The 23,157-nt window shown below is 34.1% G+C and overlaps 10 protein-coding genes across 10 annotated transcripts; 6 read left to right on the top strand and 4 right to left on the bottom strand.

Moving 5' to 3' along the window:
- Positions 1-636: 636 nt before the first annotated feature.
- On the top strand, positions 637-3,126 carry YME2 (Yme2p; the record flags this gene model as incomplete). The annotated part of the gene is made up of 1 exon (XM_041549138.1): positions 637-3,126. The coding sequence occupies one exon, from the start codon at positions 637-639 to the stop codon at positions 3,124-3,126; it is 2,490 nt and encodes an 829-aa protein (XP_041405072.1).
- A 296-nt stretch (positions 3,127-3,422) lies between these two features.
- Positions 3,423-5,627, top strand: ATM1 (ATP-binding cassette Fe/S cluster precursor transporter ATM1; the record flags this gene model as incomplete). Its single annotated transcript, XM_041549137.1, has 1 exon — positions 3,423-5,627. The coding sequence occupies one exon, from the start codon at positions 3,423-3,425 to the stop codon at positions 5,625-5,627; it is 2,205 nt and encodes a 734-aa protein (XP_041405071.1).
- Positions 5,628-6,668: 1,041 nt separating this feature from the next.
- Positions 6,669-8,204, top strand: ADE4 (amidophosphoribosyltransferase; the record flags this gene model as incomplete). The annotated part of the gene is made up of 1 exon (XM_041549136.1): positions 6,669-8,204. One exon carries the CDS (start codon positions 6,669-6,671, stop codon positions 8,202-8,204), a length of 1,536 nt encoding a protein of 511 aa, XP_041405070.1.
- A 505-nt stretch (positions 8,205-8,709) lies between these two features.
- TAF1 (histone acetyltransferase) lies at positions 8,710-11,982 on the top strand (the record flags this gene model as incomplete). Its single annotated transcript, XM_041549135.1, has 1 exon — positions 8,710-11,982. One exon carries the CDS (start codon positions 8,710-8,712, stop codon positions 11,980-11,982), a length of 3,273 nt encoding a protein of 1,090 aa, XP_041405069.1.
- A 165-nt stretch (positions 11,983-12,147) lies between these two features.
- LIP1 (sphingosine N-acyltransferase subunit LIP1) lies at positions 12,148-12,612 on the bottom strand (the record flags this gene model as incomplete). Its single annotated transcript, XM_041549134.1, has 1 exon — positions 12,148-12,612. One exon carries the CDS (start codon positions 12,610-12,612, stop codon positions 12,148-12,150), a length of 465 nt encoding a protein of 154 aa, XP_041405068.1.
- Positions 12,613-13,164: 552 nt separating this feature from the next.
- On the bottom strand, positions 13,165-14,739 carry PRC1 (carboxypeptidase C PRC1; the record flags this gene model as incomplete). Its single annotated transcript, XM_041549133.1, has 1 exon — positions 13,165-14,739. One exon carries the CDS (start codon positions 14,737-14,739, stop codon positions 13,165-13,167), a length of 1,575 nt encoding a protein of 524 aa, XP_041405067.1.
- A 3,829-nt stretch (positions 14,740-18,568) lies between these two features.
- On the top strand, positions 18,569-19,129 carry KABA2_02S10076 (DUF2406 domain-containing protein; the record flags this gene model as incomplete). The annotated part of the gene is made up of 1 exon (XM_041549132.1): positions 18,569-19,129. The coding sequence occupies one exon, from the start codon at positions 18,569-18,571 to the stop codon at positions 19,127-19,129; it is 561 nt and encodes a 186-aa protein (XP_041405066.1).
- Positions 19,130-19,820: 691 nt separating this feature from the next.
- On the top strand, positions 19,821-21,197 carry HER2 (glutamyl-tRNA(Gln) amidotransferase subunit HER2; the record flags this gene model as incomplete). The annotated part of the gene is made up of 1 exon (XM_041549131.1): positions 19,821-21,197. One exon carries the CDS (start codon positions 19,821-19,823, stop codon positions 21,195-21,197), a length of 1,377 nt encoding a protein of 458 aa, XP_041405065.1.
- A 208-nt stretch (positions 21,198-21,405) lies between these two features.
- Positions 21,406-21,986, bottom strand: GOT1 (Got1p; the record flags this gene model as incomplete). Its single annotated transcript, XM_041549130.1, has 2 exons — positions 21,406-21,800; positions 21,965-21,986. The coding sequence occupies 2 exons, from the start codon at positions 21,984-21,986 to the stop codon at positions 21,406-21,408; spliced, it is 417 nt and encodes a 138-aa protein (XP_041405064.1).
- Positions 21,987-22,442: 456 nt separating this feature from the next.
- On the bottom strand, positions 22,443-22,931 carry SMB1 (mRNA splicing protein SMB1; the record flags this gene model as incomplete). The annotated part of the gene is made up of 1 exon (XM_041549129.1): positions 22,443-22,931. The coding sequence occupies one exon, from the start codon at positions 22,929-22,931 to the stop codon at positions 22,443-22,445; it is 489 nt and encodes a 162-aa protein (XP_041405063.1).
- Between the last annotated feature and the right edge of the window lie 226 nt (positions 22,932-23,157).

The following is a 23,157-nucleotide window of genomic DNA, read 5'->3' as shown; positions in this document are numbered from 1 at the left end:
GATGTTCAATCTCAAACTATTTATATTCTCGTTCCATTGGTTTTAAGATTAGTGGCGAATTGAGCGTTTTATTATGCTTTGGTTTAAATTTATATACATAAATGGGTGTAAATATCAACAATATATTGCAATATTTCATTACTAGAACTGCTTTAGTTTGTAGAATATAATAAGATTATAAGATTACCTCTATATATCAGAATACTGTAGTATAGTAATTCATGTCTTCAATTTAGCTATGCAACAATCTTGTATATGTAATGGGCCATGGTTTTTCATACTTAAACAATCGAAATATAAGAAATTAACCCCCAATAAGCGTTATCTATCACCAGAATAAGTCACTCTATCACCATATTCCAAATGATTAAAAGTAATATACTCTTTACCCTTTTTTTTCTAAAGTATGCCTCTTTTTCTTGTTTCAATCTTCTTTTTATTAATCTCCGGGTGAACTGAACGAAGATGAGATACAATGAGATTAAAAAATAGATAGTAGGATATGTATATATTTTTACACCTCACAAAATTTTGTTTTCCACCTGATATACAAAGTATTAACTAGGTGTTCAACATCCGTCATTAACAAAGTTATATAACAATTTTAGGAACACCTAAGTAACAAATAGAATACAAATGCTGAAGGTAGTTGGTATGAGGAACTCCCCGAGAGTGCTCTCAACTCGATACCTTCAAACTTTGTTGGGGAGACGTTTTGTTTCAAGTGATATCCAGCAGAAAGATCAACAAGCAGGTGAATCAAATACTGCAACCGACACAGGTGTTATTCATAAGACTGAACAAGAAACCCTTTTATTTTTTGACAACGTATACCCACGTCAATTATCTATATGGAGCCCTCTGGGTTGGATGAACACTATCTTTTTCAGTCAATCAAGGGAATCAGTTAGGGCTAAGATTCAAAATTTGGCTTCCCCAAAGGAGAATCCTATACATGGACTTGTTATGCGTTCAACCATTCCTGTCAAGAGAGATGGTGGTGTTTTCGCTACGTTTGTAGTGCCATATCGTTATTCCAAAGCTGAAGTCAACATGATGATATCAAAAAATACAACTTTAGAGTCATCAAAGGGTTTGCTATCTTTTCTAACAACTGTATCTGCTTTCCCTGTTAAAGGTATTCCATGGATTGAAGATTTAAGAAGATTACCAAGCACTACCATTAAAGTAAAATTCCAAGGTCCAGTATTAACTGAAGAAGAAATATATTCATTGTTTAGAAGATATGGTACCATTGTAGATATTTTCCCTTGCAAAGATGGTAATGATTTTGCAATTGTCAGATATAGATCTTACCGAGGAGCCATTTGCGCAAAGAATTGTGTTTCAGGTATTGAAATTAATAACACAGTTTTACATATTCAATATCAAGAAGAAGTAAAGAATACCCTAGTAAGTAATTTTTTTGTTAACCACACAAGAATTGCGGTTCCAGTATTCATTGCTTTGTTGTCTATTGTTGCTGTTCTGATTTTTGATCCTATTAGAGAATTCTTCATTGAGCAAAAAATTACTCATAGATATTCATTATCTATGGACAATTATTGGTTCAAACAATTAAAAGATATTACAAATTCCACAGTTTCTCAATTTAAAAATTATTGGGGTGGCCATGATGAAAATCATGCCAGAAGACATTTGTGGGATGAACGGATGGATAGAGTTAACGATCTTCAGATGTGGCTTGAAGAAAATAACAATACTTTTGTTATAGTTAGAGGCCCAAGAGGTTCTGGTAAACGTGATTTAGTTATGGAACATACACTTCATGATAGGGAAAATGTTCTATACCTGGATTGCGATAGAATTATCAAATCTAGAACTGATGCAAAATTCTTAAGAAATGTTGCACAAGAAATTGGTTATTTCCCAATATTCCCATGGATTGGCTCTGTCACCGGTATCATCGATTTAATGGTCCAAGGTCTTACTGGACAAAAGACCGGTCTATCCGAGTCGAAGGAAACCCAGTTTAGAAATATATTAACTACATCTTTAATGGCTATCAGACGTATTGCTTTAAAAAATTATAAACCTGCAATCAGAGAAGGTGAGACTACTATCAATGTTAAGGAAGAGGATTACTTACAACAGCATCCTGAAGCTAAACCAGTTGTTGTTATAGACCGGTTTGCTGGTAAATCTGATATAAACGGTTTTGTGTACAAAGAGATGGCTGACTGGACTGCAATGCTGGTTCAAATGAATGTTGCACACGTTATTTTCCTTACTGAAACAATAACATCGAATCAAATTTTGAGTGAATCTCTACCAAATCAAGTCTTTAAGACGATGATTCTATCAGATGCATCAAGGGAAAATGCAAGAAGTTATGTTTTATCCCAACTTCATGATAGTTCTGGAGGTCATTTCATAAAACCTCTAATTTCACAAGAGAACAATGAACTTGAAGGAAAGGAAAACAATGGGGAAATAGTAAATAATATAAATGAAGAGGATATCGACCCTCACCTTATTGAAGAACTCGATAATAATTTAGATCCACTAGGTGGTAGAATGTTGGATTTACAAGCTTTTGTCAGAAGAGTTAAGTCAGGCGAAGAACCAAAAAAGGCACTTGAGAAAATGGTAGAACAAGCCAGTGAACAAATTACCCAAATATTTCTCAGTGACAAAATTGAGCAAATTAAGAGTGCACAAGCTTGGGAATTAATTGAACTATTGAATGAAAACCCTGTAGTGAAGTATGAGGACATTGTATTCAGACCCTTATTTAAAGCGGCTCCTGAATTGGGCATTTTGGAATTAGAAAACAACGGATTAGTAAATGTTTCTAGAGATAGAGGTGTACTAAAGGATATTAGACCTGCAAAACCATTATTCAAAGCTGCTTTCCAATATTTGTTAGAGAACCAAGAGCTTTCAACTGTTTTGAAAACGCGTTACTACTTGAAAGTTATTGGGTTTGAAAACGGAAGAATAAAAAAATGGGAAGAAGAACTACCACAATTAGGGAAGATAAAAGATCCAAAATTATTTAAGGCCAGAGTAGATTACTTATCTGGTAAGATTACATTAAGTAGTGATGTGATTAATAATTGTGAGAAAATGATTAAGGAATTATCTCAAAAACCTAAGAATTAAGGGATACGTTTTCCAAATCTTTTTACGTGTCTATATCGTTTGATGACTAAATATTTAAATATTCGCAAATAAATAAAAAGAAAATACTTCCTATTTTCAACATTTTCTTCTTCTTTATATTGAAATGGGACAACGTTTTAAATTTATCACTGCGATTGTATTCAATTTAACTTAATCATTCCCCCTTCAGTTCTTTAGCCAGTCATGACACCCTTTTTATGTTCCGGAAAAGACTGAAAAATATAAAACTATAAATTATTAAAAACATCGAATGAAGATAATTAATTAATCATGATATGGAGAAATATGTGATATATACAAACAAAAGAGCAATTTGTTACTCCATTAGTAATAGTAGTTGGGACACTAAAGAAGAATACAAGAAAGTGATGTTGATCTCTCGTTGTAATCGACAATTTAGTCGTTCAATATATAGCTCGTGCAGTAAAACTCTGTTCAAGAGCAATCCGTTAATAACTGGACATTTTACTTCAGTAAAATATACTAATCAAACTATACCTCACAACTTATGCTTTAAAAGACTGAATCCAAGAAGGTTTACTACTGAAACTATAGTGAAGAAACCAGCCGAACCCATAGTGAAAACTACAACTACACCTACAAAAGCAAACCCACAAACTAAGACTCCAACAATTTCGGAATTGAAGATTCTTAAAGATCTTTTCAAATACATATGGCCTAATGGAGATAATAAAGTTAAATCAAGAGTTTTGATTGCACTTTCCTTATTGATTGGTGCCAAACTTCTAAATGTACAAGTACCATTCTTCTTTAAACAAACCATCGATTCTATGAATGTTGAATGGAGTGACCCAACAATTGCGCTGCCTGCAGCAATTGGTTTAACAATTTTTTCATATGGTGTTGCAAGATTTGGTGCTGTGCTATTAGGTGAATTAAGAAATGCTATTTTTGCAAAAGTAGCTCAAAATGCTATCAGAACTGTTTCGCTGGAGACGTTCCAACATTTAATGAAATTAGATTTAGGATGGCATTTGAGTAGACAGACGGGTGGATTAACGAGAGCAATGGATAGAGGTACTAAAGGTATATCATACGTGTTAAATGCAATGGTGTTCCATATTATTCCAATTACGTTTGAAATATCTGTTGTCTGTGGTATTCTTACTTACCAATTCGGTGCATCATTTGCGGGAATCACATTTACAACGATGTTATTGTATACTATTTTTACAATCCGTACAACGGCATGGAGAACTCAGTTTAGACGTAATGCTAATAAAGCTGATAACAAAGGTGCCAGCATTGCCCTGGATTCATTGATTAATTTTGAAGCTGTAAAATATTTCAACAATGAAAACTATTTGGCCTCTAAATATAACAAATCGTTAGTAAACTATAGGGATTCACAGATTAAAGTATCTCAATCATTGGCATTCTTAAACTCGGGTCAAAATTTTATTTTCACGTCTGCTTTAACCGCTATGATGTATATGGGTTGTACAGGTGTCCTTGGTGGAAGTCTTACTGTTGGTGATTTGGTTTTAATCAACCAATTAGTTTTCCAACTTTCTGTGCCATTGAATTTCTTAGGTAGTGTTTACCGTGAATTGAAACAATCTTTAATTGATATGGAATCATTGTTCAAATTGAGAAAGAATGAAATTCTCATTCAGAATTCCAATAATCCATTGGTAGTAACTCCACAAACTAGTAATAAAAATGGAAATCATGTCCCATTTGAAATCAAGTTTGAAAATGTCACGTTTGGCTACCATCCAGATAGAAAGATATTGAAGAATGCTTCATTTGTCATTCCTGCAGGGTCCAAGGCTGCGGTTGTAGGACCATCAGGTAGTGGTAAATCCACAATTCTAAAATTAGTCTTCCGATTCTATGATCCTCAACAAGGTAAAATACTCATCAATGGGGTAGATATTAGAGATATTGATATCAATTCTCTACGGAAATTGATTGGCGTAGTTCCACAGGATACACCGTTATTTAATGATACCATTTGGGAGAACGTTAAATTCGGTAGAATCGATGCTACTGAAGCAGAAATCAATGGTGTTATTGAAAAGGCTCAATTGAGAGGTTTAATTGACAAGTTACCACAGGGTTTAGAAACCATTGTTGGTGAAAGAGGTTTAATGATTAGTGGTGGTGAAAAACAAAGACTAGCCATTGCGAGAGTACTATTAAAGAATGCAGATATAATGTTCTTTGATGAGGCTACCAGTGCGTTGGACACACATACTGAACAAGCATTATTAAAGACAATCCGTTCTAATTTTAAAGATCGTTCAAGAACAAGTATTTACATTGCCCATAGATTGAGAACCATTGCGGATGCTGATAAAATCATTGTATTAGAAGATGGATCTGTAAAGGAAGAAGGTACACATATCGAATTACTATCAAGAGAACATTCGTTATACAAAGATTTATGGAACATACAAGAAAATTTGGATATGATAGAAGAAGTACTTGAGGAAGAAAAGGCACATGAGACCTGAAATAACTATAATAATAACCTATTTTGGTTTTTTAAGGGAAAGCCCAAAAGCAACAGAAACAATAAGAAAAAGAGGCACACGTCTGTAGATGGATAATGATATAACCTTATTTAGTATTACAATGACTCAAATATAACTAATAACTATCTTAAGAATGAATATTTTTGTTACTGTTGAAATAAAATAAGTTAAATTTAAATATATGACATTGAATCCTTCAGGAGTCAGTCAAAATACAAATTGTATTTTCTTGTTTTATCTCAGTAAAGTTTTACTTGAATATACCGTATGGCGTTACCATTTTCAGATGGGCTCTCTCCCTCTCTTTCTCTTGCTGTGTCTGTAGTGTGACCAATATATAATATATATATTTGACTCGGGTCGGTTTTGAATAGGTTCTGAATAGGTAAATAAATAGCCCTCAAACACCAAAATTTGATTCTGTTTTCCGCTCTCTCGAGACGAATTCAATGCGCACACAATTTTTTTTCGTTTTTTTAACTTTGCGGACAGTAGCAATATAGGGTGACCAATACTAATTAGAGTAATAATAACCACTGATGTTAACGAGGCAACCAGTATTAGATGAGGCCAAGAGTCATTTATTTTACTTCATATATATATACATATATATATTATATGATTACACTAAGGATAAATAATATAAGTATGAGGTATTGAATGGTTTTATATTTGTTTAAGTGATTTATTATATTCCTCTTTATTCTTTTCTCTATTTACATTTATTCATCTAATTTTTATTTTACATTTTTTTTAGCTTGATATTCTATTTATCAACGATTTTTTTAATAACATTCTTGATCATTAAGGTAGCAGATATAACTAATAATTCAGATTTTAATTAAGAAGTAACGGTTTTCATTACTTTGTGTTCAATATCTATACATACATATATATAACACTGAAGGTTTCTAAAGATAACTAGATTTGAGTTGATATATCGAAAATTAGTGATAGTGCACCTTTTTTAATATTAATAATATTTTTTTTTTTACATACAGATATTGAAATACTTAAAATATGTGTGGTATATTAGGTATTGTGTTAGCTAATCAAAAGGATACTGTTGCACCTGAGTTATGCGATGCATGCATATATTTACAACATAGAGGTCAGGATGCTGCTGGTATTGCAACATGTGGTGATCGTGGTAGAATCTTTCAATGTAAAGGTAACGGTTTAGCTCGTGATGTTTTCACTGAAAATAGAGTTGCTGGCTTAGCTGGCTCTATGGGTATTGGTCATTTACGTTATCCTACTGCAGGCTCTTCTGCTAATTCCGAAGCACAACCATTCTATGTTAATAGTCCATATGGTGTGAATATGGCACATAATGGTAATTTAGTTAATACCGTGTCCTTAAAGAGATATATGGATGAAGATGTACATAGACATATTAATACTGATAGTGATTCTGAACTTCTGTTGAATATCTTTGCAGCAGAATTAGAAAAACACAACAAGTACAGAGTTAACAACGAGGATGTGTTCCACGCTTTGGAAGGTGTATACCGTTTGTGCCGTGGTGGGTACGCGTGTGTTGGTATGTTAGCAGGTTTTGCTCTGTTTGGGTTTAGGGATCCAAATGGTATCAGACCTTTACTATATGGTGAAAGAACCAATGAAAATGGATCTATAGATTATATGTTAGCATCAGAAAGTGTTGTCTTGGATGCTCATGGATTCACTAATATTCGTGATTTGAAACCAGGTGAAGCTGTAATTATTCCAAAGAATTGCAATGCCGAAAACAAACCTGAATTTAGACAAGTTGTTGCCATGAATTCTTATAGACCAGATGTCTTTGAATATGTTTATTTTGCCAGACCAGATAGTATTCTTGATGGTATTTCCGTATATGAGACAAGATTGAATATGGGTGTTAAATTGGCAGAAAATGTAAAGAAGACCGTAGATCCTGCTGATATTGATGTTGTTATAGCGGTGCCAGATACTGCTAGAACATGTGCATTACAATGTGCTCATACTCTGGGGAAACCTTACCGTGAGGCATTTGTTAAGAATAGATATGTTGGTAGAACGTTTATTATGCCAAATCAAAAAGAACGTGTTTCCTCAGTAAGACGTAAATTAAACCCTATGAAAACTGAATTTAAAGGAAGAAATGTCCTTATTGTTGATGATTCCATTGTAAGAGGTACAACTTCGATGGAAATCGTTAATATGGCTAAAGATGCTGGTGCAAAAAAGGTATATTTTGCCTCTGCTGCTCCACCTATTCGTTATAATCACATATATGGTATTGATCTGACTGATAACAAGAATTTAATTGCATACAATAAGAGTGAAGATGAAGTTGCCGCCGCATTAGGCTGTGAAAAAGTTATTTTCCAAACTTTAGATGATTTAATAGACTGTTGTAAGAGTCAAAAGATCGATAAATTCGAAGTTGGTGTATTTACTGGGAACTATGTCACCGGCGTAGAAGATGGTTATCTACAAGAACTAGAAAGAGTTCGTGCATTAAACAAAAAACAACAGACTGCCCGCAAATCAGAAGTTGATGTCGGTCTGTATAATCTATGTGATGATTAGATTTTGCTTATATTATTTTGTTTATCATTATGGTATAAGTAAACTTACCTACATACCTTTTTCCTTTACAAATATTTATAAATATTTTTTTATTAAAACAAAACACCAATAATATAAACTGCTTATAGATACAAAAATAATATGATTCGTAAAATTGTCTAGTAAACATAGTATTTCTGATATGATATAAACCTCTCCCAGGCCAATGAGGGCATACATTGAGTTAAATTTTAATATGAAGTATATATCACTTTATACGATTTTCGTCACTTTTTTTGGACCATAGTTAGTAATTTGTTCTGTACTTCCAGACTTAAGGACTCATGCTATAATGACATCGTCAATAGCAAGTTAATTCATTAAAAGAAAACAACGAAAACTAAACCTAAGTTATCTTTGTATGTTGTCGCAATAACAATTATTGCTGATTGTTTATTGAACAAAAACATTGTAGGAAGGACGCACAATTTTTTATTTTTCAAGTCTGAATAATATACACCCAGGTATGGCTGAATTAAAAGGACCAACACCGTCAAAAGGAAGTAGTTCAGAAAAAAAGAATGAGGATGACTTAACAAATGAAGACGACGCTTATAATGCCATCTTTGGTGGAGATTTGGGCTCTCTGGAAATTGGGACCTATATTGGTGCAGGTGGAGATGAAGGGCACACACATCACTTACCAGATGCAATTGACTTTGAAGATGAAGATGAATTGGCAGAGGATGAACTCCCTGAAGAGGAGCCTGTTCAGAATCATACAGAGATAACTAACCATACAGTTCTAACGAAGCAGACTACATCTTCAGATGATCTAGATGCTGAATTATTGCATGCTACATTTGGAGGAATTATCCCCACTAGTAATGACTTTTCAGATACATTACAACAGAATACCGAACAGATAATGGATGGTAACTTACCAAATGACGAATTCCATGCAGGTAACAATGCTTTATTCATGGAAATGGACCACAGTAATCATTTCTTTTCAGATCAACAGACTAGTTTTAATGAATTTTCTAAGGATATTACTGAAGAACATATACAAACTGGCGTGGAAGAATTTGGGAATCAAGTTACAACAATAGGAATAAGTAATAATGAATCTGACGAAAAGCAGCACCAAGAAGAACAAAGAGAATTAGCCCTGAAGAAGAATAGGGAAAAAATAAAGAGAGACAAGTTACTATTGAAATATTATTTTCCTGACTTTAAACCAAATAAAATAATAAAATGGAACAGAGCAATATATAGAAAAAAACATGAATATCTGTGGCATTATAATAAGCTTAATATTGAAGGTCTCGATGAACTTTTCCCAACCGATCTTAAATTGCACGTTCAAACTGACCAAAAAAGATTATTTAAATTAGACACATCTACGAATGAAAACTATCTTACAAATCCTCATTCAAAAAATAAGGTTGATAGAGGTATAGTCAAGGTCTCAATCAATGAATTATACCCAACAGAAATCAAGAAACAAAATAAGGATGAAAATCAACATCAAGAAATATCCGAAGATATATTAATAGCCACAGACGATTGGGACGAGGAAAGAATGATTAATGGCTATTCTTCTGATGAAAGTATACCTGTATCAAATGGCCATGGTCCATCCAAGAGGATATCATTGATAAATAAATTGCAAGATAAAAATAGCGAATGGGAATGGAATGAAGATGACCTAATCGATGCTAAGTTGAGGTCCTCAAGGGTTGCTGAATTAGATATGAATGATGAACAGTTATTGTTATTACTAGAAAATAAGCAGAATGTCGAATCGAAGAAGTTACGTGATGCCATGCGTTCTAGTACGTCTGTCAATGAAAAATTGATTTTACAAAAGTTTAAAATATCCAACGATGAGGAGTATAATGTATTGAGAAGAGCACATCAACCAAGAATACGTGCCACTATATCCAACTTAAACATCGAACACTCTCAACCAGCCATTAATCTACAATCTCCATTTTACAAAGTTAATCCATCTAGAGCATCTTTAAGATATTATCACAGACCTCGTTTCGGTCAACATCTACGTCCCGGGATGGTCATTACGTTTAGTAAGCTGAAAACTAGAAAAAGAAAACGTGATAAGGGTAAAGATATTAAGGAATCATTTGCAACAACTCAAGACTTAACTATCGGTGATACTGCACCTGTTTATTTGATGGAATATTCTGAACAGACACCATTGGCATTATCTAAGTTTGGTATGTCAAACAAATTGATTAATTATTACAGAAAAATTAACGATGGTGACATGATAAGACCAAAGTTGCCAGTTGGTGAAACACATGTATTAGGTGCGCAAGATAAATCGCCATTTTGGAATTTTGGCTTTGTAGAACCTGGCCAAATTGTTCCAACATTGTATAACAACATGATTCGTGCTCCAGTATTTAAACATGAAGTTTCAGGTACTGACTTCCTTCTGGTTAGAAGCACGGGTAATGGTATCAGTAATCGATTCTTTTTAAGAAATATCAATCATTTGTTTGCAGTAGGTCAGACATTTCCAATTGAAGAAATTCCTGGTCCAAATTCAAGAAAGGTTACATCCATGAAGGCAACTAGGTTAAAAATGATCGTTTACAGAATATTGAATAATACACCAAGCAAAGCTATATCTATCGAACCTATTAATAAACATTTTCCAGATCAAGATTACGGTCAGAACAGACAAAAGGTTAAAGAATTTATGAAATACCAAAGAGATGGACCCGATAAGGGGTTGTGGAAATTAAAAGAGGGGGAACCTCTACTAGATAATGAAAGTATCAAGAAATTGATTTTACCCGAACAAGTTTGTGAACTAGAATCAATGAGTCAAGGTTTACAATTCTGGGCCGATAATGAAAACTTTAATTTCGATGATGAAACGTTACAGCTAGAAGAGAGTCTACTGCCTTGGAACTCTACCAAAAATTTTATTAATGCTACCCAATTGAGAGCAATGGTCCAAGTAAGTGGATCTGGTGACCCAACTGGTTGTGGGGAAGGTTTTTCATTCCTTAAGGCATCGATGAAAGGTGGGCATTCAAAGAGTGCAAATGGTAAAGGACCTGGAAGAAAGACTAATAGTACTAGTGCGGGGCATGGCCCTGGTGGAATGACTCAACAACGTATGTATGATCACGAAATTTCCAGGACATGGTATAGACATGCGAAAAGTTTAAGCATCAATAATCCATTTGAAGAGATCAGTGCTCCGGATTCTTCCAATACTTCAAATCGTGAGGTCAACATAAAAAGGAATGATAATAAAGTTTTGAGAATTACTCGTAAGAAACGTGATCAGAATGGTATTATTCAGAGACAGACTATTGTGATCAAGGATCCTAGAGTTATAAAGGGTTATCTGAGGGGTAAAGAAATACGTAAACAAGCCAATTTAGATGTCAATAGATTATTAGAAGAAGATAACCCTAATGTTAATAATGTGGAGGATATTGAAATGCAAAAGAAATTGTTACAAAACGAATTAGCATCTCTAGAAAAGTCGCAACAAAGAAGAGTTGCAAGACAGACATCTAAGAAACCAATTATTGGAGAGGACGGTAAAGTAGTTAAAACAAGAATTAGAAGATGTGCTACTTGCGGGCAACCTGGTCATATTAAGACAAATAAATCATGCCCGATGTATCACTTGAGAAATAGCACTGGAGGAGACACTCCTGCAAGCACGGCTGCTAGTACTGGCCCCGGAACACCTGCCTACATTGCACCCACCCCTGGCAGCACCACTGGCGATCAGCATATAGATCCGTAAATACATATACAATAATAATTAGAGATAATATATGTATATATTTCAATAGGTATATTCGTTGTTGTTTTTTGAATTATCTGACCAATGGTATTTAATAGACGCATATCCAAGTATGCTCAATATATAATTGTATAAAAGTATCAACTAAGATTATTGATTTATCTATTACATATTAAAGATGGTAGATTCCTTACACATTGTTTGAACCAGATCTTCATCTTCATTATAACCAACATAGGCGACGTAACCTGGTTCACCCTTTGGTTCGCCCAATGGGTAGTGAATTGGACCTATATTGACATTTTCTATCATACAAAATTTCAAATGTTGATTATTTGGCTCATAATCTCTGGTAATTCTCTTCATAATGGTCTTATATTCACCTCTTTTATCACAACTTGGACCCCCACGGGCCCATATTTTCAACACGGAGGTATTGGTACCAACCGGCTCCATAATTGGAGTACAATGGAACCATTCATAATTAATCTTCGTACTATATTTGAAGTATTCTACAGCAGCAACCAAACTTAAAGCGATTGTAATGCATTGCAATAGGATAGGAATTCTGCTACGAGGAGATGGTTCTGAAGAGGGCGAAGCTGTACGTGTAATTTTTTCATCTGACATAATTGAAAGTAGGATTGATTTATATTGAAGTGTATAGATTAATAAATCTTAGTTATTTAACTCTTTCTTATATGTTTATATCAAGTTTCGAAAACCTTCTTTCCTTGGGTATCGTTATATTGTTTCCTTGTATAAATATTTTCTCGTTAAAAAGTATAAACAGTGAGAAACAATTTGCTAAACAAACATTGATTCACAGAGCGAGCGATTGTGAGAAGATTATAGGGGACTTTGAAGAATTTTATGGCCTTCTGTGACAGTTTTTTCAAATGGTTTATTATTATTATTATTATTATTATTAAGAGGAACTAGATAAGAAAGAAAGAAAATAAAGAGACCTATATGTATATATATGTATATATATATATTTAAAAAGGATGTTGTATGAATGTATACAAATAACGAGAAATCCTCATTCATTGGATTACGTATTGATACAACTAACTAGCCAGTAGGAGGGAGGATGGGGAAAACTAAAGTAAAATAAAAGATGAAGTAATAACTTAATACAGCGAAGTCCTGGTTGTAGTCCCATTTCTTGTAATTGTTTCATTAAAGTTTTAATTCAGCAATCCATTCGTTAACCATAGATAGAGAGTTAGCAGGTTGGTCATATGGGACCATATGACCACCATCGTAAATTCTTAGATAAGTCAGATTATCGAAACTCTTTACTTGACCTGCTTTTTCACCAGTGATGAAAGCAGTCCAGTCACGGATCTTTTGAGATGTAAATTCTTCATGATGTTCCCATGGTAGTTCATCAGTCCACGCTCTGTTACCTAACCAATTACAAATGAAATCCTTATCACCAGCATAAATTAAGACAGGTAGACCCTTGTCCAATAGGTCAGTAACAGCTCTATGATATGGTTTCATCCAGTCACCATTGAATAAGAAATTTCTATTAATATCAAAATTACAAGATTCAAAATGACTAACTTCGGCACCAATAGCTTCTTGGACGTATTCTTCATTCAAATAAGAATCGATATATTCCATATCGGAATAACATAATTGACCTTCACATTCTTTTCTAACATCATATACATTTTTACCGGTACGTTGGAAAGGTGCTAATTGAGCATTATTACAATAGATAGATGCTGGAACACAAGTCCAAACAGATTCGGATGCATAACATGATTCAATTAGATTCAAACAACGATCCAAAGTATCGTTCATAGCGGCACATTGTTCTTCTGGAAGAACGGCAGGAGCATCACCTCTACCACAAGCCATAGGTTCGTAGTAACTATATTGAGTTAAAGGATCAGTTAAACCATTACCAATCATAACAGAGGTCAAGTTGAAATTTCTTTCCTCATGTGCAAGAATCTCAGAAGCAAACACTGGGATATAATGACCTGCATATGATTCACCTGCAATATGGAAGTCCTGAGTAGAATATTCAGGGAATTGTTTAAAGAATAATTCGAGAAATGCATATACATCTTTACCTGCAGCAACAGTGTTGGATACACCCTTGGAGTCGCCGGAATAAGAAAACCCAACATTAACAGGTTGATCTAAGAAGATAACAGATGCATTTGAGTTCCAAGAAGAGGGATTATAGATAGGTTTAATCTTTGGACCAATGGAAGAAGGGCCTAATTCGAAGAATAAACCTGTCATCGAAGAACAACCAGGTCCACCATTCAACCACAGAATGATAGGGTCATTTGCGGGGTCATTTCTAGATTCGAAGAACCAGTAGAAGAAATGCTTATCTTCGTCTTCTACATCTAGATAACCAGTGTATTGTTTCACGTCTGGGTCGATACCTAATTTTTTTGCGTCCTTAATCTTATTCACACGTAATTGATAGTTTGAGAATTTTGCATCAGTTTGAACAAAATCCCAGTTAAATTTAGGAACGATATCGAATTTAGGTTTAGTAGTAAATTGAATATCAGCAATTAAATTGGGGAATCTTTTTGGGATATCCTTCCATGCATCCAGGACGTCCTTAGATAAGTCTGCTGGTGCACCTGATAATCCTAGGGAGTTGACAACATTGTTTAAAATACTGTTTTCGTTATCGAAAGCAAAAGGTTGTTGAAAGGAGAACCCTGAAACAGCAACAACAGCTGTTGCAAGGGATAAAAGTAGTTTTTGGGTTAGCATTACTTGGAGATAGTTTTTGAAGGGACTCACCAAAAAAAATAAATAGAGAGAGTCTTAAACAGTATATTATCTACAATTAAAAATACTTAGTTTCCAAATCTTAAAACTAAATATAGCAATATAATAACAGAGGTGTTTCGAAAGAAACAAAGAAGATAATACCTGGGATAAAGTGACTAATTATATATAAATATAAATATAAATATATGTGTGTGTATGTGTGTAAGAGGAAGAACGAAAAAAGGAATAGGAACTGTATTATTGTGCGAGAAAAAAAAGGGGCAGCGCAACACAGGGCCCACCAGATAGCGAGTGGGGTGTCTGCAGAGCGATACAATGACTGTGATGTGATGATAACAGGAAGAGCACCCGTACCGACATCGTGACTACATAGCTAAATGAGGATTACAAGAGGTACATCGGCCAGTTCGATAGAGGGTTTTGACGATTTCGTTTGGTCTTTCTTTGTGTGTATCTCTCCATATATTTCTACAATTTATAGTGTAGGACGCAGTTGGGGTTCAACAACATAGCAAGAACGTATAAATAATATATGACTATTAATAATGTACCGGGTCAACCACTCTTATCATTTTTATTGTATATAACGCATTATGATAAGTATTCAGTTTGTAAGTCGTCTCTATGGTAGTAATGGAGCATAATACAAATAGATAAGTAACGAAAGAAGAGAAATAGCATCAAATATATTGTTATGCATTGGTAGCATTGGCTTGCGAAGTATTGTGTTCAGGATAAGTGGTTCATACCTTATAGAAATTTTTGCGAAAGAGGATAACAAAGAAGTGATTTTTAGATATGTCTCTAAAATAACTACTAGCCCGGATAACAACTCATTCATTCATTCAGTTAAATGATTGCGTATGGTGATGGGAGGTATAACGATGCCGCACCGCGGTTGTGAAGCGATCCGGCCTTACGCACAGCCTAAGAAAAAATAGTCACATTTTGTTCGTAACGGGTATTGTAATTAATTGATAAGGAGATGAGAAGTCGTTGAACATGATGTTTAACATTACAAAGAAGAAGTAGCTTCACATCTCTGAGTCGGGTAGCTTGCATTATACACATTATTGTTTCCAATTTGTTTCTTATATGTTTCTCATGTATTTCCGATACCAAATGTGTTATCTCCTGTCAGACAGACAAAAATTGGTAGTGTGGTATAAAGTCAAGAAAGGTGGCATCTGGGAACCGAATTATGGTGTATCTGCCGTACTTAGGCTTGCTTGGAGGAGGCGGGAGCTCGTCTCTTTTCAGGGTGGGTTAGCAGATCTGCTTGTAACTTTATTAGGGTTTCTACGTGACCTGAATTGGGGATAAAAATAATGTGTATAACATTAAATCTGAAAACTGGAGCTCCATTGTTTAAATAACTGACTAATAACCTAGCATTTCAGTGGTAGTGTTGCTTTTATTTACATATTGTTAACCAATTACTAGCTGACAATTTTGATATTTATCTATTTAGTGCTATTAAATCCACCTACGTTATTATATCAGTTGTTTTATGGTGAAAATTCTTTTCTCCCTTGTTCCCGCATTAATATGCATAACTATATAGCATTTTCTTTTCATTACTTTTTGCAAATGATAGATCATGTACAAATTATTCAATTCACATCTGTTTCTTATATACTTCAGATTAGGTGGCATTAATTGTAGTTTTCCTCATCTGGGTCGTCATTTAATCTTATTCAATTGTTATCATCGTATATAATACAAATAAGACTCAAACTAGTTAACAAGAGGGGATACGTATGATTGCAGACGTAAGGAATTAAAATACAGTAATACATGCAGTTAGGTTAACAATGCCCTGATACCACTAAATTAGGGGTTTGATATAGGACGGGACGGGCGCACCCATTACTTTTTAGATACTAAACTGGAAGCGAAACTCTTTTTCAATGCAGCGAGAATTTCAATTTCTCTCCCCGATGCCTAGTCGCGCTGCGGAGTATCACCTCGGACCATAAACCACCATTTTCCATTTTGTTTCCAATGTGTTTCTGATATCCTTCTTTGACCTTATATTAGACAAAAGTCGAATTTGGCAACTTTGTTGAATTCTCGCCAGAGAAATCTTGGTAGAGGGACTCCCGTGCCTATTGTTTTGTTTTTGCTGCCCACCACCACTGCTGGCGGGATAAGATTTAAACTAGACCGGGGCTAGGCAGGCGGATGGAGGGGAACAGCTTATCTGTTTGCTCGACCCGACCAAATGAAATAAAAAGTTTAGCCCCAAGCTACTCTAACTATTCGGATCCTTAACTGAGTTGGCTTCAAGTCAAAGGAGGGGGGGCGCTTATTTCACTTGCAAACGATCCGCTGCCGTGTATATTTCAAAAAACAGGGAAATGAGTAAGTTACCGAGGGCCGGTCGGCGCTCAACGGACAACAAAACGTTTCCATACTGTTTCCAGATCATTTCTGATCCCATATATGTATTTATTTAGCGCAGGTGCGCGGGACACAGGCCAGGGGAAATTCCCAGATTGAAAACCGTTTCCATCCTGTTTCCGTGCGGTCCCGCCCATCAGATCATAGCTTGTTTTTTTTAGACTGAAATATTTTCTCCCTCGGCTGGAAAATGGTTACAAGGAACGGGAGGGGCCAGAGAAGAAGCTGTGGTTAAGCTGAGATGAGCTAGGCGGACTTTGTTGATGTAAATATGTAAACAAAAGTATCCACATTTTGGATAGAACAAGACATTACGGAAACGTACTACTAATTTCAGTAATTGTATGTGTGGGATCCATACAACGATGAGATTATAAAATGAAAAGTAAATCTTAACTAAAATATTTCTATTTTTGTTTCGAAATGGACAATTTCGGCGACCTAGTAAAATAAAAAAAATGATAGATATTGTAACAAACTCTATAATTAATAATTTCGGTCGGTCTCTAATTGGGCTTTCGTATCATACTACTTATACGCTTTGTTCTTCAAACGAATGTTCACATTCTTGGAGGAGAATGAAACAATGCTATTATATATGAGACTCCGTTTCTAAAAAGTTTCTAACCTGTTTCTTTCTGCCAACCATGTTTTACTCCATAGGCTCATGTAATACGCATTATACAAATTAACAGTAGAGAGACATATATATATATATATACGTACGCAATTAGCTCAGCGTGTAGCGTAGCCAATGGAGGGGCAAACTCCGATCGCTTAAGATATCGTGATACACGAGTATCACTTAATACGGGCACACAGCGTATTTTTGTTTATATCTATTTTGTTTATTTTTAATTTTCACTGAAGTGTAAACAACAGGATGGCGCGCGTACGAGACTTTTTGCTCTCTGCGTACTCTGCACTGTGGGACGTTGAGATGGAAATTTTTTTCTTTCTTTCTTTCATAGCTGCATTTTCTTTATACTTTTCTAAAGGAAAGCTTTCAATACTCAAATCAATTTCGTTATAATCTCTCTCTCTCTCATTGCTAGAGTTGTTGATTCCCACGACCTCGGAGGTGTACGGGGGAGGAGGATATGGGTATGTATGTAAGTGTAGACACATACTGTAATATTATTTTTATATTCTTCTAATGTAACTTGATTCTATATTTCCCATTCTGTATTGTGTATTATTTTTTTCATAGTGAAATAAACTGAATGAACCTGTTTGTTCTGTTTTATATTTTTTGACTGATCTACATTTGTATACATTGACTCGTTTGCTCAACATTAGATATCAAGTACTTTAGGTCTCTGCAAGATAAGTAATAACAGCAACAACAACAACCAAAAAGCACTTAGCAAAAAGAAAATATTCAATCTAAATACTCGCTGCCAAGATGATGCATTTTAGAAGGAAGTCTGGGTTGTCCAACCACTCAGATGAAAAACGTCACTCAAAGGTAGAAGTCTCCAAAGAAGATGCCGAGAGATTAAAAGTTAGAACTGCATCTGTGAATGATCCGATCCTAGATGCCGTGCAAGAGGCTCAACCTTTCGAACAAGCTGCTGATACATTCCATGACAACATGAACAGACAATCATATTTCTCCAATGACGGTACCAATATCTTGACTGATGTCTTTGGTCAACCTATTAGTCAACCAGACATCTCAAATCCAACAAGAGCAAGAGATGAAAGACCTTTAGATACTATTAGAAGTTTTGAATATGCCGTATCGGGTGATCCTTATTGGTCACAACAATTAGAGACTCCACAGTATGGGTTCAACGTTAGACCTGATTTCCCATTGGCTCAACCATTTGAATCTAATCCATACGGTCAACAACAACAACAACAACAGCAACAAGCTATATATCAACCACCTCAAGCTCCTGCTGATGATGGTAAAAAAAAGAAGAAGAGGAACTGGTTTGGGAAGAAGAAGAAGAAGAACTAGACCTTTGGATGGTTTAAACCAACCTGTCTTCATAAAATAAAATAAAAAAACACATACCAATTTCTTAACATTCAAACTAATAAATTAAACTTAACGTTTCCTTTTTTCTTAATACTTATCGAAACATTTTATTATTTTCTCTATTACTTTCTCATTTCAAGATAAAATTCACTTTTAATATTACTTGTTCCCGAGTATCATACTCATTCACGCACTTATATATATATATATATAGAAATATATATTTCACCTCTGAAGTGAAATAAGAAATGTCAAAAGATTTCTTCCTTAATATGCAGATCTAAATTTGTTAAATTATATATACTCATAAAACAAGCACTTTTATTTCCCTATTCACCTGAATTATATATATATATATAATATTGATCTATTTATTAATAGTAAGTAATCTAGTATTTTTGAATAACTACAGATTTGTGTATTATAATGTAGTCAACAGTGATCTCATTTTATCCCTTCATCAGTTGAAGTGATTCTAATTTTTCAATCCTTTACTACCTCTAGATATTTTACGTATTGACCAAGCGTAAATCTATTAACATCTCAAGAAAGAAAAAAAATGCAAAAAAAAGGGAGCTAAGACATACTTCATCTAAATGTTATATAAAAACAAACTGTTACAACAAGTACATCCAGTTTGAAAAGAACCAAACTCGATGATATCAACAATATGTCCGTAAAATCAATTATCACTAAAATTCCAACGATTCAAAAAGAATTTAATATTTTTACTTCATATATCAAGAATCCACCTGATGCTACCGTTGAAAATACCCAGTCATCCATTAAGGTTGGCGCAATAAAGGATAATATTGCAACTAAAGATTTTCCCACAACATGCGCATCTGATATACTTAAGAATTACTCTTCTCCATTTGATTCTACTGTTGTATCATTATTGAAAAAGAGTGGTGCTCTAATAATAGGGAAGACGAATCTCGATGAATTTGGAATGGGTTCACTTGGGTTACACACCACTTTCGGCCCAACAAAGAATCCATTGAATAAAGATTGGTGTGTTGGGGGATCATCTTCGGGGTCTGCTGCCGCAGTAGCCTCTGGTATAGCAGATTTTTCTCTAGGAACAGATACAGGTGGTTCTGTAAGGTTACCAGCTGCTTATTCAGCAATATATGGGTTTAAACCATCGTATGGTAGAATATCTAGATGGGGTGTTGTTGCATTCGCTCAATCATTAGATACTGTTGGCATATTTGCAAACAATATTGATACCGTTTCTAAGATCTTCCACATCATAGATCAACACGATCCTCGAGACCCAACGTCTCTGAGTATAGACTTGAGAAAATCACTAATAGATCAGAACAAAAAAAATGAAGAGAGATCAAAACCTAAAATAGGTATTCCAAAAGAGTTTGTCCAATCTGAGCTGGCACCAGAAATCAAAGAATCATTTATGACGTATATTCAAACTCTATTGACGAAAGATTACGAAATATATCCAATATCACTACCATCAATCAAAGATTCCTTATCAGTATATTACACTTTAGCACCTGCTGAAGCGGCGTCAAATCTTTCAAGATATGATGGGATAAGGTATGGTAAGGGGAACAGTACAACCCCAGATATAGTAAATGCTAATTTCTACAATGAATCTAGATCAAATTTTGGTCAAGAGGTTAAAAATAGAATTATATTAGGTAACTACAATTTATGTTCAGATGGATACAGGAATAATTTTATAAAAGCACAACAGCTGAGAGTTCAAATAATTAATCAGTTTGACAAAATATTTAGGTTCAAAAACGTTTTAACAAAGAATGAACCTGAACATGATATAGACATAATTCTTTGCCCGACAAATTTAAATCCACCTCCCCCAATAAATTATATGGTACAGACTCCCAAGAGTAATCCATTACAGGAATACATGAATGATATTTTTACTATACCCATGTCCTTGGCAGGGCTACCAGCTATATCTGTTCCCTTTTCAAAAGGGAAACCATACGGTGTCCAGATTTCAACCCAATATGGTAACGATGAAGCTTTAATGAAATTTGTCAAAGAAACTGTTTTCTAAATTTACTGATAATAATCAAAAACGTTAAGAATGAGAAACTGTGTATCTATTTGTTTTAATTAATTAATTATTATATATTCTTTATACAACTTTGAGCATGTAAATATTATGTACATTGATATGTTGTTATGTTTTTGTACATATACATATAGAATAGTCCCTTATAATGTATATAGATAATCAAATATGCTCATATTGGATAATACATTTACACTGGCAAAACTCTTACACCTGCAAGTTTATCGATAACTGGGGCGATTACAGGATGTGATAGGATTGGTCCAATAATAGGCATGGATCTTAAGAATTGGACAATAACACCAAAGAAATCACCGAATAGACCCACAATACCAAGTGATTCAATTATAAACCCGAGAAATGTCCATTTGATTAGAATTAGAAATATACCGAACAGGAAAAAGATCGACCCACGTCTCTTATTTGGCCTTGTGAAAAATACAACAGTCTTTTGGGAACCAATAATTAATATGACGCCAATCAAAAATAAAAGGTTACCAAGAGCCAGTAAAGCACGATCAAAGAATGTTATTATACCTAATATGAAGAAAAGAAATCCACCGAATGTGAATGCAACACCAAACTCTTCAAGTAAAATAGATATTAAATGATTTATTATCTTGGAGAAAAATCATTCAACGTCGATAGGTTAGTAAAACGAAGCTTTAAATGAGGATACATTCATTATGACAGCTGTCAAAATTGCTGCCTCAATGTTTATGTTGAATTTAGATATTGAGGATACATACTTTGGGATTCAGATAGCCACATAATTAAATATCGGTTAGAACAAAGTTATTGATAGTATGACAAGTTATTGTTTCAGCTAACTAACAACGACTTTTGTTATATAGCGGATGATGACTTTCTTGTTCGAAGAACTCTAAAAATATTTCACTTTCGTGATTATCGATAAATACCGTTCGCGTCGTGTATAGCGACCCATCTTATAATGTGTATATTTATATCTACATTAAGAACAGTGTGCTTGCCATGACGCACAATCAGTATTTAAACCTTATATAACTATAAGTTGTCTAAATTAGTAAAATAACTGAATTCAGAAGCATTATACATACTGAAAATAACATCTATTAAGGTGTTGTGAACAAAATTTGATAGTCATTTGTGGAAACTCAAGAAAACAGCTTAAATAAACTAAATAATAGATGTTTAATTTAAGTTGAGATTTCAAATTTTTTTGTTTTCATATATATATATATATATTTATTTAGCTTTAAAACCTGGTGGAGGTTGAAACTTTTTCGCTTGTACAGGAATGCCACTACTGGTCTTTCCTTTATATTTAGATTCATTTGGCTTACTAATTTTACCATCATTTGAGCCTTTCTTATTTTTGTTTTGTTGTTTCTTTAATACCTTTTGTTGTTGCTTTTCCTTGACTAAACGCTCTCTCTTCGATATGAGTGGTTTATCCTGTACTACTGTAGTCAAAATATGTTCACCTCTTAAGATCACTAAACCTAATGTTCTTTTCTCAACTTTAACTTCATCAATAGTTTTGTTTTGTCTCAATTTCAACTGTTCTTGTTTAGGTATCCTTTCTTCCACACAATCACTCAAAATTACATTCATATGTTTATCAAATGCCATCAACTCCCCGATATATACTCTTCCATCTTCAGTAAGAACCCTTAATTTATATCCTACTAGGTCTGACAACCTACTGTTGTGCTTGACTGATACATGTGACATATTGTTTTTAAATTGTGTAAGGCTTATGCTTTTTAACCGCTCTTTACTTCAGGTTACAATTATCAAAGAAATTTCTCAAAAATAAAATATAATGTACAGTAAATTTAAACTGTTGTAATTCACTATCTATAAAACAGTTTATTTGAAAATCTATTGATTGCAACACTAGCTGTTCTGTTATACTGGTTCATTTTATTTCATAAAATTTTCAAAGTAGTCTTTATCC

Source organism: Maudiozyma barnettii (genome assembly GCF_903064755.1).
Source record: "Maudiozyma barnettii strain CLIB 1767 genome assembly, contig: KABA2_02, whole genome shotgun sequence".
In the NCBI taxonomy this organism is placed as follows: domain Eukaryota; kingdom Fungi; phylum Ascomycota; class Saccharomycetes; order Saccharomycetales; family Saccharomycetaceae; genus Maudiozyma; species Maudiozyma barnettii.
The sequence above is the reverse complement of the archived record's forward strand: the minus strand, read 5'-3'. Positions and strand labels throughout refer to the sequence as shown.